This window comes from Tiliqua scincoides, chromosome 2, assembly GCF_035046505.1.
Source record: "Tiliqua scincoides isolate rTilSci1 chromosome 2, rTilSci1.hap2, whole genome shotgun sequence".
Lineage (NCBI taxonomy): Eukaryota > Metazoa > Chordata > Lepidosauria > Squamata > Scincidae > Tiliqua > Tiliqua scincoides.
The window spans coordinates 217,094,226-217,115,804 of NC_089822.1; the positions used below are offsets into that span (position 1 = coordinate 217,094,226).

The window sequence follows — 21,579 nt, forward strand, 5'->3', positions numbered from 1 at the left end:
AGGCTGCAGGGCAAGGAGGGTAGGACAGCTGGGGACCAGCCATCATCAATTCTTTATTTTTCACAGTTATTTGATTTGGAGGACATAAGTAGAAAAATATCATTCACTGTCATGGCAAGCTAAACCATGAGGTACACCACAGAGCAGGGCCAGAGGTAAATATAGGCCTCTGCTGCAGTGCAACTGCAGAACAATTACCTGAGAACCAAATCCTATCCAATTTCCCCAATGCTGATGCAGTTGCAACGCAGCCCTGAGGTAGGGGTGGATCCAAGGGGAGAGCCATGGGTGTATGGCCCCCCCCAAAACTGTTGTGCCAGCAGGGAAGGGTGCCCACCGGGATGGTGAACAAAATTGGGTGCCAGGGGAATGCCAGCTTGGCGGGGCACCGGCAAGATTGGCTGGAATAGGAGCCCAGGTCTACCCAGCAGGTAGATCTGGGCCCCAAATTCAGGTGGGAGCCCAGGTCTACCCACCCAGCAAATCTGGGTTCATCTGGGCTCTGGAGTTGGTAGTGCCCATGGCCCCCCCAACTCAAACGTTTGTTGGATAGGATTGGGCCCTGAGTGTCTTTGAGTACCTTTGAGTTTGGAATGATGATACTATGGTTAGCTGCTGTCTGGCAGATCAGAATTGGAAATTGTTGTTTGAAGTAGGTTTGTAAACCATAGTTTACAATTGTTGTTTGAAGTAGGTTTGTAAACCAGAGATGAAAACAGAAATGAACTATGTGAGACTGCTATATGGCAATTTCATGTGTTTGCAGCATGGAACTTTATTACATGGAATCAGTATTTAAACAGTTCCAGTTTTCATCTCTGAATGGCCCATCACTTCCAAACTCTAGCCATCATTACCCATCTTTATGCAGAAGTCTTATTGAAGCTCCCATTGGAAATCTGACTTTCGAAACTAAAACAGGAACCACCTTGATGTTGTAAAAGTATACACACAGTTGTTGCAATACCATGTCAACAGCATAAACACCAACTTCCTTCCTTGAAATGAATGGTGTGGTACTTTTTCTTCAAGAATTTCCTCATTTTTCTATCTGACCTCATTCTTCATAAAAGGTTTGCATTAAATAAGAACTTGGTTAAGAAGTGTGGACTCTGTGCTGCAAACACCTTTTAATCTACATTTAAAAAAATAATCTATGCAAAGTACAGGAAAGCAGTGACCAAGCCCAAACAAAACACATTTGTCCTCATCTAAGGGTAAACCCAAAAGATGTCTGGTGAACACAAACTGCAGTTTGTCAGAATTCTGACATATCAAGTTACAGTTAGCACAGACTAAGGTTTACAAACCTACTTCAAACAACAATTTCCAATTCTGGTCTGCCAGACAGTAGCTAACCATAGTATCATCATTCCAAACCATAGTTAAGTTTCTTAACTATGAACAGGCCTATCCTAAATCCTTTGCTCTCATTTCTTTTTCTAATACAGGTTATGAGCAAAGGGGATTCACATCTCATACCATAGCATGTTCTGCTCCTTTCAGACATAACTCAGAGTAGTGCATGTAGTTGTGGAACTTTAACACTCCATATAAATTAACTTCAGCCCAAAATAGCCTTTTCTACTAATGCCAGTTTTGATGCAGTGCTTCCTAAACTTACCCAGCTGGCAACACTTCAGAGCTCTGGAACCAGAAGTAAGTGCTAATGATGTATGAAATCCTGCTGATGTGTAAGTGACACTTACTTCCAGGTCATAACAAAAAGTCTCATGCAAAATGGCCCAGGAATAGCAGGTGGGTTTTTTCCACAGCTCCATAGGCTGCCTGGCCCGCCATTCCAGACCTCGATGCATTGTGTCAAACTTGTGCTGCCGAGGGGCTCGGTCAGCATGGGTCCCATGACACTCCCAAAAACATGTCACAATGCCAGTTTGGGAACCTCTGCCTTAATGCAATTTACTGATTTCAGCAAGACCATTACAAACAAAAGAGGAGAAATATTATAAATCTCATGGAAAATATAAACTTTAAATTTATATTTAAGAGTTATAGAAAGCATCAATATTTTCTATCATACAAATTAAAAAGGAGCCCATCAACCAAGCCTTATATATACACGGTAAAAAGTTGCAACACAAAAATATCAATGGAATCAGTGTTTATCAGTGTTTCCAAAAAATCAGTGTTTATCAATGGAGCATCAAATATATCTGTTGTTTTGTGGGAAGAAAAACTGGCCTAATTTTTGAACAAAGAAATACTGAAATAATTTTCTCCCCACATCAGTGGAGTATAACCAAAATTAGACTGGAATCTGCAGACAACAGAATCTAAAATAAACCCTGCTCATAAGCCTGAATAAATCTGAGGCCGCAGGCATTTGGCAAATAATCACACTTGGGCCAACTTGAAAATCTGCAGACAATTTGTTATGACTGATGGGCACAAAATGAAAAAATAATAACTTGGCCTAAAGCATACATTCTTTTTTCTTTTTTTCCTTTCTAGCTGTGCATCAACTTAGTATACCTGGGTTTTCCCTTCCATCACATCAAAATATTCACTAAAAAGCTACACAGTATCTTAATGTCCGTGTTCAAAAAACCTGCCATAAAGCATATTTATGAAACATGCTTTCCGATTTTAACTGCCCAAAAGTGATATCCATAATCAAAAGGGTCAGCATTGTGGTAAAGTGCAATTCTTCCCTCCTTCCTCCCCATCCACCCTCATTCAGCTACATTACACACGACCACGTACACACCCCACGCTTCTTGTACAGATGCATATACATACAAAAGTAATCAGAAAAATCTGCCATCTTTAAGGGAGATCTACTTGCTATCTTGTATCTGTAATAAAATCTTGAATCATCTCATGAAATGAAACAGCTTCCTGAAACCACCCAAATACAATGAATCCTTTCCCAAGACAACATGCATGTCAAACGTCCTCCAAACACATGAATACATTGTATCTGTCTACAGATATATCTAATACCTTTAATGTGTTATAATGAGCTGGTTCTTTATTATTCCCTTTTCATAGCTGAGTGGACTTGCAAAAGGTAAGAGCAAGTGCCCATGTAAACTGCCTTGAATACTGTCTAAACAACAGAGAAAGGCAATAAATAAATAAATACTGTAGAAGCAAACTTCTAATATGGATTAGTAAAGATTTACTTCTTCTGTCCAAAGAAAAGCCTCCATCAACCATACAAGTTAATGTTAACCAACAGATTACTGTTCCAGCTGTTGAAACTGACAGCTTGAGGTTACCAAACCAGTGATGGTTCATTGCAGAAGTTATGAAATGTAACTAGCACCTGAAAGGTTGTTTCAAAACTATGTTTCAAAACCTCACTTTTAATGGAGACTTTCATCTTTTATTGCCATTCCAAACCGCCTCTAGAAACAATACTTTCAGCTCTATTTTTCCTTTAGTCTTTTTTTGCAAAACAAAATGCCTCTGACAGGCATTATGGCAAACAAGAGATTGCTGTGCTCTTCTAGAAAAATTTCACTGGGTCAAACAGCAGCATTAGCAACGGCTCCAGACACACCCCACCAAACTCAAACCTCTAGGAAACATTCCTCTTGAAGGCAGAGCAGACACATGGCTCAAAGGCTTTCAACAGCCAAGTCCCCTTGCGGAAATAAGCAACCAGTACCTGAACTGCTCAAGCATGCTGCAGGAAGTGCCAAATTCCACAAGGAGAGATGATGATGATGATTATTAACGGTATTTATATACTGCTTTTCAACGAAAAGTTCACAAAGTGGTTTACAGAGAAAAATCAAATAACTAATGGCTCCCTGTCCCAAAAGGGCTCACAATCTAAAAAGGTGCAAAACACCAGCAGATAGCCAATAGAAAAGACACTGCTGGGGCAACTGAACCTGCAAAACTACCATACATTGGCAACCCCCCCCCCCAAGCTATCTATACATCAACTACTGAAGGACAGCAGCATCATGGTCCCTTACTACATCAAAGGGTTGCCACAGGGGATTGCTAACAGGCAGGATCCTAATTTAAGGAGTGCAGGAAGGAGGGGTGAAAGGCAAAGGGCCCCTTAAGCAAAGGGACAAAGTTGGCATTCCCATCTACAGGTGGTACACAACTGATCTGCTCATTGGGGTGGCACAGGGGTGCAAGAGAGTTGGCACCATGTGCCCAGATAACGGCAGGGAACTATTGCTGGGGGGGGGGGGGTAGAGACCATGCACAGATAATCGCCAAACCGGAGCCTGCTGCACCGGGGAGGATGCCTGGCAGGGGCACGATGTGGTGGGGGGCACGCCCAACAGCCTGCCCCAAGCCGCCTTCCACCAGGGGTGCCTACAGGGAGCGCGGGCGAAGGGGAGGCACAGCAGGGGCAGCTGCGGGAGGGAGCAGCTGGCCGGCAGACGTGCGCCCGGGCACTGCGCCCTGCGAGGCACCCAGCAGCAGCAGCAGCAGCAGCGTCCCCCGCCCCCTGCCCGGGCTCACCCGGAGCCAGCTGCGGTGGTGGCCTTGATGGAGCTGATGCGCAGGCGGTTGGCCGTGTCCTTGAGGGCCTGCAGAGTCTGCTGGTCGGGCTTATGGTAATCCTCCATGGAGAAGCAGGAACGTGCGCTCGGCTGGCGGCAGCTGCGGCGGAGAGAGAGGGAGGGAGGCTGGCTGGCTGGGCAGGCAGGGCGCGCAGACTGAGCGAAGCGACGCGGGGTCGCCCCACCAAGTCCTGCCGGCTGAGGAGGGGCTGGGCGGAGCCCTGCCTGCGCGCTCAGCTCCAGCCAAGTCTCCGCCCCGCAGCTCTGGAGGCTGCGCTCTGCTCGGCTCCCTGCTGGAGGCTGGCGAGAGGCGGGGACCTGGGAAGCCTTTGCCGCGGGCTGTGCTGGCGCAGGAGGCCCAGCAAGGTGCCCCCCAGGCCTGGGACCAAGCAGCGCTGTCGCTGGAGGGGGGGAAGTCAGCTGTTTGCCCACCCCTCGCACTGGTGGCTCTTGGATGCTTCTCCCTGCTTATCCTTTCACTTTGCACACCAGTTGCACACCAGATACCCCACCCAACTGCCCCCCCCGGGAAAATAGTCGCCCCCCACCTCTAGGATCCTGAGTTCAACTTCCTACATGATGTCCAGGACCTGCACGGCAAAGCAACAGGGGCAGGAAGAGAGTCTCATTTGAGGGTTCCCAAACTTTTGAACACCAGGACTCACTTTTTAAATGGGACACACCAAGCCTTACCAGATTTTTTTTTTTTTTTAAAGATCTAGAAATATTTTTTTTATAAGTAATAACCAGAAAGAAAGACCCATAAACATTTATCTCCCTATATCAGTGATTTTCAATCTTTTTCATCTCAGGGCACACCAACAAGGTGCTAAAATTGTCAAGAAACACCATCAGCTTTTTTTTTTAAATTATTATTGGCAAGGCATGCCACACTGCCCACAAGGGGGGGAGGAGCTCACATCCCCCAGTAGCCTTACTAATAAATTTGTATCTTCTCTCAAATTCCTGTAGCACACTTCAGACCATAGGTTGAAAATTGCTGCCCTGTTTTTACAAATGCTTGCAAACTGCAGGAGCCAAGCACTTTGCAGGGTAATTAGCAGCTACAATATAGCTGCTATATTGTATAGTTGCAATGATTTTTGAATAGCTTCAGTGCTTGAGGCAATTAGTTATCTGATCTTTCCATCACTCTTTGGTGACCTACTTTGAAAGCCATAGTTCTAGTGTCTTCTGATGCACTTCCACCCCATCCATCTCCTCACTGTGGGATGCTCCTTCCCTGTATCACAGGCATGAAGAACACATCTGTTATGATCTTCTTGGTCCAAGAGCTGAGCATTGACTGACAGCTGTGCACCAAAGTTTCACACAGGGCTCTTCCCCCCTCCCCTTCCTCCTTCCCAGAAGCTACCAAAGATCTAACCTGCAACAGAGTATGTGCTTTCCACACAGAACCACCACTGAACCATGGCATCTGCCCAAGTTATCTAAGGGCGCAATCCTAACCCCTTATGTCAGTGCTTTCCAGCACTGGCATAGCGGTGCCAATGGGACATGCGCTGCATCCTGCAGTTGGGTGTCACTCACAGAGGCCTCCTCAAAGTAAGGAAATGTTTGTTCCCTTACCTTGGAGCTGCAGTGCCCTTATGTCAGTGCTGGAAAGCTAGGACATAAGGAGCTAGGATTGCACTCTAACTTCTTTAAGTCATGCCCAAGCTTGAGGCATGCAAGTCAGGCTCCGAGGCATGCAAAATTATTTACTCCCCCCCCCACACCGAAAGCAAGGGGAGAGCCAGCTGTGAACTGCTATGCAGCATGATCCCACCTCCCCAAACCATGCAGAAGCCACTATCACTTTTTGAAGATGGGATGCAATTCCCACTCCCTTTAGGTTAAGAAATTAGTGTGCCAGCACAGTGAGTCCCAGTTCACACCCCATTTTAGTTTTTGAGCACTTCTGAGTACATTTGGGCACTCCTGAACTTTTGGCTCAGTCATTTTTTCCTGCTGAATTACACAGTTGTGCCATTAGCTTCAACACAAAACCCCTCCACATGATTGCTCCCCCCCTTGTTTGTGCACATTAGCACTGCTGGTAACAGCAGGGGCAGAAAGGCAGGATCCTGACTGTCTATGTGAGACATAGCCCTGTCCAGGGGTCCATCTTGTTCACATGTCTCCATATAATGCTGAATGTATGAGACAGGATTGAGATTCTGTTGGCATACCGTCCACCAACCATGCTGCTCAAAAGTTTCCTTGTCTGAGCTAGCCAGGATCATGGCATGGCCTTTGAGTCTCCCCAATTGTCTTTCACTTTCACTGCTGCAGGGAGCCCTGCCAAAGGTTTGCACCGGGCTCCCTGCACCCTGGGGAGGCTGCAGGAGGCTTGGGTAAGTGTACCCAAGTCCCTGCAGCCCCGAGTGGTGCGATCCTGGAGATTGCGCCGCTGCCTCCTCCCTGCCTCCAGGCTGCCCCTGCCCCTTAAGGGCAAAGAGGCCAGGGCCCACAGACTGGGGCATTGCGACGCCCGTTTGAAAAGCCCTGATTTAGGCTAATCACACAGGTAGAGGACCAAATTGTGTAGGCTGTCCCCAGTGACTGATCAATCCAGAAAGACACCTGAGGTCTTAGGGCTTTTCCCTAAACTCCTGGAGGACCACTACCTAGTTACAGAGCTAAAGCAGCTCCCTGGGTTTTCTGCAGAGCCATGAACAGTGAAGTGACTTGAAAGATACCTTGGTGGAGCAATAGTGGAGAAAAATTTGTAATTCAAGATGGGCTAGAGCTCATTTTGAAACCCACTACTCCATGGTGGTGATGGTAGCAAAGGGTTTCTTCTTTATTACCATCATGTTTGTGGAGAGTTGTCCAACTGACCTGTTTCATGTTGTCCAGAACTTGCTCCATGGCACATATGTTGATCCTGTTTTAGATTCCTTTCAGCTTGTACAACTCAGGATGACAACACGATCCTCTGGCATGCAAGGCTATCTGCCCACTCACTTGACCCTTGCCTGAAGTGGCTTGTTAAATGTGCCTGGGAAGAGCTGGCTGAGTGGACAGGGAGGATTCTTAATTTATCTCTGATGGTGCCACCAGCACTGAAGTTGGCTGTGGGTCATCCCCACTTGAAGAAGCCTCCTTGGATCCCACCATACCAGAAAATTACTGGCCAGTGTTGAACCTCCCAGTATGATTGAACGTATGGTGATTGAACGTGATTGAAAGTATGGTGACATCTTGGCTCCAAAGTGTACTTGATGAGATGAATTATTCTTAATAATAAATCACAATTGGGAACCCTTAAAATTCGGGTTTGGGATGGAGACAAGCTTGGTTACCCTGGTGCATGATCTGTTCTGGGGGTTGGACAGGGGAGTCCATCCCTATTGGTCCTATTTAATCTCAGCAACTTTTGACATCATCAGCCATGGGGTGCTTGACAACACTTGGGGCTTGGAGGCACAGCTGTGAAGTGGGTTCAGTGCCACCTGGCCAACAGTTCTCAGATGCCATTATTGGGGAGGGGGTCACCTGTTTGGCACGCTGTTGTTCCACAAGATTCTTTTCTGTCCCCTATGTTATTTAGCATCTATATGAAACCACTGGGTTTCATCTATATGAAACCACTGTTATTTAGCATCTATATGAAACCATCTGAGGGTTTGGAGTTGAGTGTCATCAGTATGCAGATGATGCCCAGCTCTATCTCTTTTTTTTCAGTGAAATGCTGGGGAGGCTGTTGAAGGTCTGAAGCTCGATAAAGACTGTATGAGGGTTAACAAGCTGAAGTTAAATCAATACAAAACAGAGATTCTTAGAAGATCCACAGTGCAGGTGCTGGACTATGAACCTGTTTGGAGAGGGAGTGCAACCCCATTCTAAGGGTAGATGCACAGCTTGGGAGTCCTTGTGGATTCTCTTATGTTCCTGGATTGCCAGGTGGCTGTGGTAGCCAAAGGAGCCTTTGCCCAGCTTATCTTGGTATACCTGCTATGGCAGAATCAACTTAAGTTGATCTGACCTAGCCACAGTGTCCATACCTTAATGATATCAAGACTTGGGGGGGGAAGGGAGGATATGAATATTTTAAATAAAAAATAGTCAAATAAAAACATTAAAGGATGCTAGAGCAGAGGGGACAAAATTAAAACAAGTCAAGAAGAGCTGGTAAAAGTTCTGGAGGGTACAGGGGCTAAACAAGCATCCTTCCAGAAGCCAGAAGTAAGCAAAAACGAACTCTTGGCCTATAGCCCCATTCACTTAGGGCCAAATCCTACCCAATTTTCCTGTGCCAGTGCTGCTGTGTGCTGCATCCTGTGGTGGGGAAGCAATCACATAGGCCTCCTCAAGGTAAGGGAACATTTGTTTCCTTACCTTGGGACTGCATTGCAGCTATACAGGTACTGGAAAGTTGGATAGGATTGGGCCCTTAATCTTTGAAGGGGATGCAAAGCAGTGGCTTGGCTAAATACCTAAGAGTAATTATGGGATTGTGTGTGATCATCCTAAAACGGAAATAAAATGTCAACTTGAGAAACTTTGTCTGTACTTGTATGACAGTTAGATATTCTGTTGCTGTGCCACTAAATTACTTATAGACTTCAAACTTTCACTCAGTCTTGATTTCAAGACTGTCACTTCTTTGAGACTTTGAAAAGCTCTAGTATGGTATGTCTTTTGCACATGCCTTCTATGCCAATTCTCAGTCTGTAGAATTTCTTTTAAGCGTATCAAGATACTTTCATTTAATGTGTTTCTGAATATGGATGAATATCAAGTCAAGCTTTCCAATGCAGGTTCTCTCAGAAAGTGAACTGTTACCAAGCAGCTATTTTTAGGAGGTACTGAAACATTTGTCTTTGAAGTTTTATTACAAAAATATATTTGCAAACATACAAAACTTTCAATGAAAAATGCTCATTCTTAAACATTTATGCAATAACTTAATATTCGCCAAAGTAAGATGGCACAAATTACATACCCATATACTGAAATGTCAATGATGCACTATGGTTACAGTTAAAACAGTGCTCAAATAGCACTGGACACAATCCAGACCAGCACATGGGCAGCACCCACATGTAGAGGATTTCTGTAGGATCAGAGCCCTATTCCCAGTATCCCTGCCTATGCATGCACACAAGTAACTTGCACAAAGTCAAAGTGGTGGGAGAGGGTTGGATGGGAACATGGGAGGTGTGCACAAACCTTCCATTTCCTCTGATGGCCCCATGCACTCCCCCCCCCCCCACACTCTGAGGGAGTGAGGAATAGGGCTTTACTGAACTGGCTAAATTCTTTAGGGGTGGTCACTGTATTTGTGAGACTGGATCATGCCTACTGTTTTCCAAAAGTCATTACTTAAAATTTCAGGAGATCTGAAGCACCACAAATTCTCAAGAATGTGCAAGTGCAAATCAAAGTGGTAAACCCGAACACTGAGTATAGTGTGCATTTTTAACACAGATCCACCATGTGTCCACATGTTCAATCATTACAAAACACAAACTATGAGGGGAAGATTATTGCAATTTTTTTCCAACTTAAAATGAAGATATTGCATCTTAACATTTTCCACAAAGATGTCAAAAACTGAGGTGAAATATATATTGCACACATTCCTCTTTTTAAGATATGCTTAAGAAGCAACTCAAGTAGCTGACAAAAGGTGGCGGTCTGTGTCAGAACACTCCACATTAAATACTTTTTAGAAGAGCTCCTCAGTTCTACTCTTGCCTACATATGGTATTGGCAATCCATAGGGTATTCTAGGAACTCACTAAAACCAAGCAAAACTAATATAGGGAAAATTACAATTTAGGATTTTGAAATATTTGATTAAGTTCTATTTCAGCAATCCATTTCAGACACAGACTGCATTTTCACTTGACATTATTCCTTTGTTCTTTGCAGACTCTCTAAATTTTGTAAGATGTGTCCCAAATGTATAGCTGTTAGATACATCTTCAAAAAAAACATTGTATTGTTAATGTAAAAGCAGTTACAATGTTTATCCTTTTTTAAAAAAAATAAGTTTCATGTTTTAAAGTCACTTCTCATTAGACAGATATTAAGCATTTTTCAAAAAAGCTGTATATAGGCAACACAAAAATCCATGCTTAGTGAATATTTTGTAAATCAGGTTAACATAATATTTTTACTTTTGGGAAATAGGGAGTATCTTATCAAAATACACAGTCAAATGAATGCCCAAGTTAATTAATCAGCTATTCATTTGTTACTGTTACATGCAAATAACAAGAATTAAATATTTTATTATGAATCCAAACTTGGACAAAATAAAATTTAAGGTCATCAGACTAAAGCTGTCCAGTGATTTCCACATTTTTGTAAACATCTGTGGTTTTACTTTGCAGCTGAGTTTTTCAAAGCAATTCTTAAAGAGGTTTCTTTGTTTTGTCACGTTACAATAAGCAATAAGAGCACTAGTGTGGTACACTGAATGTTGCTAACAGTGCTTTGTATTGTGTAGGACACCTCTGTTCTTTCAGCTTGAGTCTGCTAATTACACAAATGTTGTAATATTGATGTGCATTAAGAATTCAATGCAAATCTGCTGTAAAAAAAGAATTTTATCTAATTTACTATTATTTCAACTTCTATCTAAGAAAATTCTCTTTGGAAGTAGAGAACTTTTTTTTATGCTGTATATATTTCTAACAGTTAAGATCTCTGATCTGCCAGCTACCAGCTGAGGTTCCTAGGGAATAATAATGCAAAATATAGGATAAGAATACAAAGTGTATTGGAACAAACATACCTGGAAATAACATTGCTTTTTTAAAGCAATATTCCCTTTCTTTCTTTAACCCTTTGAAAACACAAGACCTGGACAGTACATTCAATATCAGGGAACCCTTTCTAGTTTCATTTCTACACATCTTTGGAAAGGATTCTTATTTTAAAGGTTGCGACCAAGTCCAACTTACTATATACCTAACATGCATCACCTCCATTCTCATGTTAAAAATGGTTTCTTTGCTTTCATAATAATGTTAAGGACCATTCATAGATGATGAAACAAACAGTATGATATAAATTTGGTTAACATGATATAGTCAAATAGCCATTAAAAATATATCTAAGGTTGCTCTGGCTTGGTCTAATGTCCCAGAAAAAGCTTAAATTAAAACAGACCCATTTTAGACATGCAAGTATTTGCTTTTCTTGGTGGGCATACATGTTGGCTATTAAAGGTCCACTATGTGAGCAGAGAGCTTTTCTGTTCCCTACATAAGGTCTAGAAAGTCTGAAGAAATGCATCTGATTTTACCAATAAAGCCAATACATTAGTCAAATGTGCATGTCACCACTAACGTATTTCCCTGAATTCTGCACACTTTTCAGATATAAAATACTATGTTTGTAACTAGAAACACTAAGTTGAAAGGCTGAAGAGGTTCTCTCAGAAGGCAGATTTGCTAAACATAAAAACACACACTAAAAACCACTCAAACGTAAGTACATATTTTGATTGATTAAAAAACTCAACACACTGTTTATATCAAAACACTGATTTGTGGCTGAGTCATAATAATTAAAGCTTGGTTGATGGAACTGCAGTGAAAGTATTCGCACCTTGGTGCTATTATTATTATTACATTTAATTAACAGGTACAATCTACCCCAGGACCTTCTCCTTTGCACATTTTGCTGAAAGGAATGGGGATTGCAAAAGAGCCTGGCTGTGCTTGTTTGGAAATCCTAGCCACTACCATGGTTTGCACAGAAAACTCATTGAAATATGTGGAGCCAAAACTATGGTCTTCCTCCATTTTAACAGTGCTTTGAAAAATATGCAGTGCTTGTTGACTAGTTAAATTCACTAGAAAATTACCTGTCACAATATAAAACAAAGACCTTTTTACTAAAAAAAAACCCCTATCTTTTAAAATTACTATTGCTTGAATAAATTGACTTATATTACACTAGTATTGCTAGCTACTATCACATGCCATAATGAAATAAATAGAAGTCACAGAAAAACCAATAGCAGCTTATAACACAATTAGAGATCAGAACCTGACTTCCATTGGGAATAAGTTTAAACTTTACAGTGGTGTACAATGAAAAGTTAACCCTTTGATGAAAACTACTTGGAAATCCCTGCATATGGAGGAAAAAAACAATGAGAAGGGCACAGACTGCAGATGCTGATCGTTTGTCTAGTTTTAACAAGGTTACACATACTTCTTTTGTATCAGTCCTCCAGCAAGCTTCTTCCAAAATATGATTTTAACTTGGATGGGACAACGAAGTGACCAAGGTGATGTCCCATTCATTTCTAGTTTGTTTAAAAATAGTATAAATCACTCTCACACACACAAATTCAGGTTATTGGTAAGGATATTTGATAGCTCATTTTGATTTTCCTTTAGTAAAACTGAATACATACATCAACTCTGCATTCTGTGGAAGCAAGTGCTACTGAGTCCCAAGGTGAAATACATCATTTTTCATTAATTGTTTCATGCAAAACTCCCAACATTACTCTCTCCAGCCCTTTCACAATTCTGTAATTTGAAGATTTCCAAACTCTTGCACTGCACTGCCAAATGCAGTCAGACCTCATTTATAGAAATTGGCGGGGTCACGTCATACTAAAAGCTTGTGGTCAACTCACTTTAATCTTTCTAAAAGAACATGCTGTTAAAACATGAAGACCAGTTTATGCACACACAGAAATAAAAGCCTGCTGGTGATGGTCACAGTGAAACCTAAATCACCTCTGAGAACATAGACAAGTTTTTTCTCAAGAACAGCATCTCCTTGGAGACTAAAAATTAAGACTTCAAAAACTAAAAACAATAGTTAAAAATATTAGTTTTACAGAAGAGGCATAATTGTTTCAGAAGCAAATAGGTGGTCAATGAAACTGAATTCACTTCGGTTATAATTTGATACTGTCCGTATTCTTGCTCAAGACTTGTAAATATACTTCGTGAAGAGTACTAAGAAAATTTGCATCATTCTGAAAGAGAGAGAGAACATAATCAGACTACTGAAAAGCACTAAGTGCCTTTTTTAGTGTTAAGTGATTTACTCCTGAACATATCTGAGAGAATAAAGATATAGAGAGCAAAAGCTGAATGAAAATGCTATTTCCTGACAATCACAATTTCAGGATTGTACTCAAAACAGGGCACATCCACAAAGCCTTTAGCAACAGCACAGTAGCCATTAGATCCAATACATTCATGTACTGCAACAGAACAAAAAACACTAATAGGAGACATGCTCTGGCAAGGTGAAGCTGAGTTTCACACTATTCTTCACACTATCCTGCCTCGAAAGAGGCCTCCAAGGTGGTCCACATTAGTTGAAGGGAAGTTTATAAAATCATCAACTCATCATCAACACAAAATCATCAACTCTCCTTTCCTCCTCCTAGGAAGCTGGTTCCGCATGGCTACTGCGGGGTGGGTGGCTGGGTGTAGTGGAGCACAGTCTAAACTTTTATTGAGATAGCAGCAGGTTGAGCCAGTACTTCACTCTTTTCTCCTCCTCCTCATAGGGCAGTGGGTGTATCAACTAGTGGGCCAGTGTAGTGTGCTGAACTTCTATCACAGCATTGCAGGCTAAAGTCCTTGCTCAACCCATGACTATTTCATCTCTACATTATAAGTCAGCTGTTCTCACTGAATAGCAAGGATAGGAGAATCCATACACAAGAAACTGTTGTGGCATGAATTTTAGATGTTGCATGCCAAAACAAAAAACAAAAAAACCCCACACACATTCTGGGTATTTCTACATTTTGCTTTAAAGGTAAAGCAACCAAAGTATATTGGGAACCACATGCAGCAGATTTCAGCACATAGCTAGCGTACAAATTGCACACTCATTTTGGATTGTACGCTTATTCCCCATTTGAAAAGAAATGTACAGAAGTTCAGACTTTTCTTGTCATCCATTTGTTTGGTCCTGCATGTGCAGGAAATTTCACCCTCCTCAGGTTATGAATATGACCAACATAGACCTGATTTGTCACACTGATTAAGGCACACAGCTGCAAATCAAGACTTTGCTGGTTCAAATCTCACCGCCACCATGAACTCATTGATACAAATTACCTTACACAGGGTTGTCATAAGGACTATATTAAGACAATATATGTGAAGCACTTTGCATTTCCATAAAAAGCTATACAACACATTATTACTACCATAACTATTTTGGGGTCCATTTCATGTTCCCCCACATAAATACTTTGTGCCCTCAACAGCACTGGGTCTTAAATTAATCCTCAACCACCACTGTTCCGTCAGAAAAATTTCCATATGAGGAAAAAAATATATCTGGGTGTATCCTAAATTAACAATTCTAAACAAACATGAATGAAAACTGAACAAGTATTTTGAGGGTTTTTTAAATTTCAAACATTTCTGCTCAACAAACTTTGTATTTTGAACTCTGGCATCACAGTGGATTACCAGAGAGTTCTGAAACGATGCTTCATTCACCAGCAATTCACCAAATGAGACATATATGAGCCAAAGAGCAGTCCACAAATCTGAAGCAGTGATCCTATAGGTTTAAGAACACAAGCGCATTCTTAAGACCATTGGTAGGAAACCGAGAATGCCATTTTACTGTAATTACAGTAAAATTGCTGACAATTCAGCTCTTTCACAGGTCCATCTGTCCCCTTCATAGTCAGCAAGTTTCTTTGTTTCACTTGTAGTTCCGGCAGGGAAAAAGAAACAGCAGGTTGTGCAGAAAAAAATGACAAACAAAACAGAAGCCACAAAGCTAATTATATGACCTAGTATGGGCCCATTTTAGTCTTAACAATTCTATTACTAGGGTTACTATGGCCTGTTATTTTTAGATCTATACTAACCAGTGTAGAAAGAACTAGAGTGCACTAATGTAGCACAAAGGTTTGTAAATCTGATCATGACAAAAGGGATAAACACAGTCCTCACAATATAAACCTGTTCTAGGAGGTTTTTCTTTGCAATTTAGCGATATACTTACAAGCAGTCATGCAACTGAAGTCAAGATTATATACTAAAATGTACTTCAAGTGATCAAGCCTTAACTTTTTTTCTACTTTCGTATTTGAAAAGTGACAATGAACTTGACCTGAGTTCACTGGTGAATATTTAATAGCAGTACACACTAGAAACGAACAAGTCAATTTATACAATTTTCTTTTTGATTAAAAAGAACCTGCAAGGTGGGTATAGGTTCATGATCTCCAGTTTTACTTTTGCCATCAAATATTGCTAAATGTTTTCATATACAAGGGACAGTGTAATTTTTCCAGGGTTACTTTTCTCAGTCACCACCCCCTTAGCTTGCCAGTTAAATTCACTTCTTAGAAAGATGAGGTTGCAGAGCCACTGCAAAAAAATGCAAGCACTTAGTCTCTTTATAGTATTTAAATAGTATAGATTTACCAATCAAATTAACAATACTAATATTGTTATTATCAGGTAATTACAACAGTGCTTCAACTGTATTTTCTGTTAAAAGCTGTATTTTCTGTTAGATTCTGTTAGTAATCTAGTACATACATACAGTGCGAGTTGCACTGATGCGGTGCAGGGCTGCACTAGGTGACACCATTGGGGAGGGATGAGGGGGCAGAGCCCCCGTTAGGCTTTGATTCAAGGTCTGGAAACAAACACATCTTGCTGCCATGCTCTCTTGTCACTGCTAAGAACATAAGAAGAGTTGTACAGGATCAGGACAAGGCCCATCTAGTACAGCTTCCTGTATCTCACAGTGGCCCACCAAATGCTTCAGGGAGCACACAAGACAGCAAGACACAACCTGTGTCCTGGTGCCCTCCCCTGCATCTGACATTCCGAGGTAGACTACTTGTAAAATCAGGAGCTTGCACATATCTATCATGACTTGTAATCCATGATTAACTTTTCCTCCAGAAATGTATCCGATCCCCTCTTAGGCATGTAGGTGTGATGCCATCACAACTTCCTGTGCCAAGAAGTTCCACGTTCCCCCTCAGGCTGCTGTTCAAGGCAAGGCCTCCATATTGAACTGAATGGTTCTGAGCAGGCCATCCAACTCCGTGCCCAGCCTCTGTCGTGGCCTCACACTGGGTGCGACTGCTGGCAGTGTCCTCACCAGACCACCAGCTTACCTGGAGATCCCATGAACTGAGCAACGATGGAAGGGGCAGTCTGCCCAAGCAGTCATCTTTCGCTCCCCTCCGCTCCCACCAATTCACCAATTGGTGAAGTCACCAATTCACCCTCCCCATGTAAGGCTCCTACAAAAGTCATTTTGGTGTCAACCCCCCCCCCCCAACTGTCAAGAGAATTTTAATCCTGTGACGCTCATGACAGTGCCTGTGCACACCGGGGATAGGAACAGGCCCATGAAGGTGACACCACACACACTACACTGGGTAACACCAATCCCAGTGACACTACTGCATATTTTCCTTGTAATCAACTCTTTATGGCACTCAAGCTGCAATCCTACACGTTTTCCAGAGAGTAAGCCCCACTGAATAGAATGGGAGTTACACCTGAGTAGACACGCCAAGGATAGTGCTGTTTATCCGCATTTCAGGTGGCCTTACATTCTGAAATCTGATAGTTAAATCTGAATGATATTTAAACCAGGCATACTACCTTTATTAGATATATTAAAGTTTCTTGAAGCTGAGATCTACTGAGAACTGTAGGAGGTAATGACTGAGCATCCACAGCTCCAAGTGTAAGAGGAGAGGATGAGCCAACTTTGTTTTCAAATTCAGATTTTGTAACTGACTGCTGGAATACACTAGGTGACAAGAGGACTGAAGGTGTCATTGTGGTTGTAGCTGTAGCAAACTGTGAGGAAGCAACCTGCCAAAGCAAGGAAATAAGTTAGATGCAATAACTTCCAGAGGTACAAAATGGAAACAAGTACCATTAAAAAAATTACCTAGACCCATTATCCCTTCTACCATGACATTAGCAACATGCACGTCACTGCAACACATTTCCTTCCCACTCTGGTAATGTCAGAATCTCCAGGTAACATGGAAGGAAGAGAGACACATGTATTATCACAAAAGAGGTGATGGCAGCAAAGGAAACAGCTTCCCTGACTCCTCTCACATGACCTGGGGCCAACCACTACTGCTGAAATGGCATGGCAACGATATAATCTGTAGCAGCTCCCATGCCACTATGCAGAGACAGCCCACCAGCCATAGGTAACAGGTTGAGGGGGAGGCACCTATCTCTGTCTGCTTACTTGCCTCCACTGCTCCTCCTACTCCTCCCATTTGCTGGATTAGAAAAGGAAGGAGAGTGCTGAGCTAGGATACAGGAGAATAGGAGGAGCAGAGGCAGGCACCTCATTGGGTAAGGGGGGCAGTATTTGGCATGCCACTCAGGAGGTCTTGGCCCAGCTCTGCTGCTATAGTATCATCTGAACAGCCCCTAAGGAACTACTGACAGAAACACTGCTAGGACTTAGATTGATTTTTAAAAAAATCAAACCATGAACAGATATTTCTGAAGATTTAAGAGCTAGTTTTATATCTAAGTATCAGAGAGAAAACTTTCAAAATAAAAATGCAGTCTATCTCTGCATCAAACATCTTAATGGAAGAAATATCCACAAAATCAATGATCTATTCTTAAAAGTTCATTCATATAAGGGGAGGGGGCAGGGCTTGAGGTGGCTGAGTAGCCAAGCTCCTGGAAAGCTCTTGGAAAACACACTATTTCTTCCCAGAATCGCGGGTATGATGAGATGCAAGGATCAGAGGCCAGGAGAGGCCTCGATCCTACAGATGGTGTACAGTTTCGGAGAAGAAGGGTCCAGCCAGGGACTGTTTTTTCTCCAAGGGAACCCAGCCATCGATGTCGGTGATGGTGAGGATTCAATGTTGAAATTAAGCCGAAGGCTCCAAGCAGGGAAGGAAGCTGAAAGAAGCAAGTGAGTGTTGTTCCGTTGTGTGTGTCTGGTATTAATTGACTAATTGACTGCCTGATTAAGCTTTTGCCCAAGAGAAGGAGGGGCAGGCTTTCTCCCTTCTGGGAGAAGAGGAAGGAGGGGGAGGCTTTCTCTGCGTATTTGTTTGTTGATGTGAGAAGAAGCTTTGGAGGAGATCTGCTAAGCTTGTTATGGAAATATGAGTGCATAACTCTAACTTTATAAATCTAAAATTTGTTGGATTACAAATTAACCATCTTGGAATACAATTATTGTTGTGGAGTGTTCAGTTTTGTTTTCCTGTGGACAGCTTGTGGAGTGCCTGTGGAGAGCAGCTGGAGACCTGCATTTTTTTTTGTTTTACAGAAGTGGTTGGTTGTTTACATTCCTTTGATTATCTCCTGGAAAGGAATGCCGTTGACATAGAAACAAATATAAATAACAGAAATAAGATATAAACAACAGAAATAAGAACATCAGGGACATCTAGTGGACTAAAAAAGATACTACAAGGACAAGAACAGGACTTGACAAGTGAAGTAAGAGGAAGATATAAGGAAGAAGAAAAAGGATGACAGGAAAAGGAGCAAAAGTTAGGAGCTCTTCTGCCCTGGAGTCCAGCTTGGGAAAACTAACACAAGAGGAACCGAAAGGGAAAGAATGGAAGCAGACAATACAAGACAATATAGAGAAATTAGTGGTGATGGGACAGCAACAAACAAATCAATATCTGCGGGGTCAAGCTAGTTGGATGAGTTAACTACACAACTAAATGATCTTAGTGTGCAACTTAAAGATGTTATATCCAAATCACAGGAGAAAAAACAAAGGATTATGGAAAAAGTATTGGAAATGGGAAAGCAACAAGCAAATCGATATTTACAAATCCAAATTAGCCTGGAAATCTTAATTCAATAGACAAATAAGTCTAATACGCAACAAACAGGAGAGGATCAACAAAAGAGCAAAGAAATGGAAGATAAATCCAAAACACTGGAGACAGGACAAAACAAACAATTGGAAGAGACAATATGAATGGAGATAGCTTGCAAGATAAAGACTCAAAAGTCACCAGATCACAAATACTTCGACTAATTGATGCAGATTGGATTGATCAAGTGAAGGAAGAAGAAATACTTCAACCAGCCAACATAGATTGGAATGATCAAGTGAAGGAGATGACTCATCAAGAAGGGTGAGTACATTAAACTGTGATTTGTTAAGAGTAATTCATGGGAAATTTATTAGCAAAAAAAGATGGAAAGTTAAAGTCTAGAGAAGAGAAGAGATTTGGCAGACCTGTGGATATTTAGGTTGGAGACAAGGGAATAGATAAAAAGACAGTAGTGTGTTAATTTTGTATGTTAGAAATTAAAGTTTATTAGATGTCAATGAGAATTTATATACGTTTTATAGATGATATGTAATATGTATAAAATATTTTAGTAATATTTTAGTTTGATATTAATAGATGTTAGAATTTTAGAGGATAATTTTAAAGAATTAGAATTAATTTTAGGTGATATTGTTTTGGATGTTTATGTATATGTTTATATTAATAACATATATATATTAATTTTGGATGTTATAGATAGAGAAATGATATATGTAATTATTAGGATATTAAAAGTTGTTAGAATTTAATATGCTAGATATTGGATTATGATATTAATTCTTGTGAGGATTTTATATGCTAGATATTGGAAAGACATGAAGATCCCGATGAAAGATGAATTAATAGAGAAAATAATGAATGTGGTGGAAATGGACAGATTTCTAGAGAGCTGGGATCAACAGTGAAACCGATATAGATTGAGTAATGAAAATTATTTTATGCTTGGTTGAAAATAAAGTTGTAGAAGTATAAGATAAGGTATTTAGATGAATGGTTATGATAGATAAATGATATTAAGAGGCTAACATAGAAGAGGAACTGGATTAGGAAATATGTAATGATTTATTAGTTATAGTGATGTATGATATCTTGCACCCTCTAATACTGTGTTTATGTATTTTATGTATTGTATTATGTGTTATGTGTGTTTGTCATTTGTTTTTGGAAAAATTAATTTAAAAAAAGAAAAAAGTTCATTCATATAACATCTGTACTCCCAATCATGCAGTAATCCTATGATTTTCAGTGCTTTGTCCTGTGCATTAACTAGTAGTACTTCTGAAGCTGTCTGCTGGTTCTTATTTATGTTTATTTTGCAAGCCCCAAGACACTTCTATATCTGTCAAAGTCATTTACTGTTCTTCTTGTCAGAGATAAATATAAAGTAGTTTTAGATGATACAAGAGGAATTAGAACAAAAGATGATTTAAGTTATTGGGAAGGCCTCACAGGTTATGATGAAAATCACCAATGTGATCAATTTGATAAAAAAAATCCTCTGAATAATTTGCTGTCATTAATCATTTCCTTAACAGAAACCAAACCTTTATTTTGATGCAATGTTGATGCTATAGTTCAAAGAAAGCTATGTTACTTTTTATAAAGTAACAGCAGATTTACAAAGCAGATTGTGATAATAGTTAATACTTTCTTGGTATCCAAATGAGATCATTCATCTGCTTTTATTAAAAAAATTTGATTAGTAAAATATAATCAGGAATTTGTAAAAAGATGTTGTAGGTAACAGCCAATTGCAATGTTTTTAACGGAACTGCAGGACAAAGGACTACTATTTCAACTTGCTTCTATTCTAGCAAGCCTTTGAAGTTTCCTGAAGGAGCACACTGGAAGAAGGGTACTATTTTATCCTAATAACCTATTAGAGTCAGAATTCAAGATATTTGGCTTTGAACAAGGACGGAACCACTTTCTATTTAAAATGGCTTTAACCAAGAAATTCTGAACACAGTTTCTATTAACTCTATTTCAACCAAAATAAAAACAGTATTCTGCACTCAAAAGGTTTTTGGAGAAGCAGGTATTTGATGTCTAAAGCATGGTGATGAAAGGATTTCAATACATACTTGGCTTGCCTTTGACAACGCTTTGGAATGTGGAAATGTTTCAAGCTCCTTATTTTGCTGGGTAGCCTAAAAATTAAAACAAAGCACCACATGAATAATTTGTTTCTTACCATACTAGCACTGTACTTGCATTTCTCTTACAAAGTCTGATGTGTACACTAAGGGTGAAATCCTATCCAACTTTCCAGCCCTAGTGTAGCCATGCCAT

At 40.9% G+C, this 21,579-nt stretch overlaps 2 protein-coding genes across 2 annotated transcripts in view; both read right to left on the minus strand.

The window, feature by feature from the left end:
- Positions 1–4,701, minus strand: part of TKT (transketolase) — a 32,916-nt gene extending 28,215 nt beyond the window's left edge. Inside the window, exon 1 of the mRNA XM_066613688.1 lies at positions 4,456–4,701. Coding sequence (XP_066469785.1) covers positions 4,456–4,562 — 107 coding nt within the window. The 5' untranslated portion in view covers positions 4,563–4,701. The remainder of the gene's footprint in view (positions 1–4,455) is intronic.
- Positions 4,702–9,388: 4,687 nt separating this feature from the next.
- Positions 9,389–21,579, minus strand: part of DCP1A (decapping mRNA 1A) — a 59,730-nt gene continuing 47,539 nt past the window's right edge. Inside the window, exons 8-10 of the mRNA XM_066617214.1 lie at positions 21,372–21,437; positions 17,096–17,311; positions 9,389–13,458 (exon numbers count right to left, since the gene is read on the minus strand). Coding sequence (XP_066473311.1) covers positions 13,378–13,458; positions 17,096–17,311; positions 21,372–21,437 — 363 coding nt within the window. The 3' untranslated portion in view covers positions 9,389–13,377. The remainder of the gene's footprint in view (positions 13,459–17,095; positions 17,312–21,371; positions 21,438–21,579) is intronic.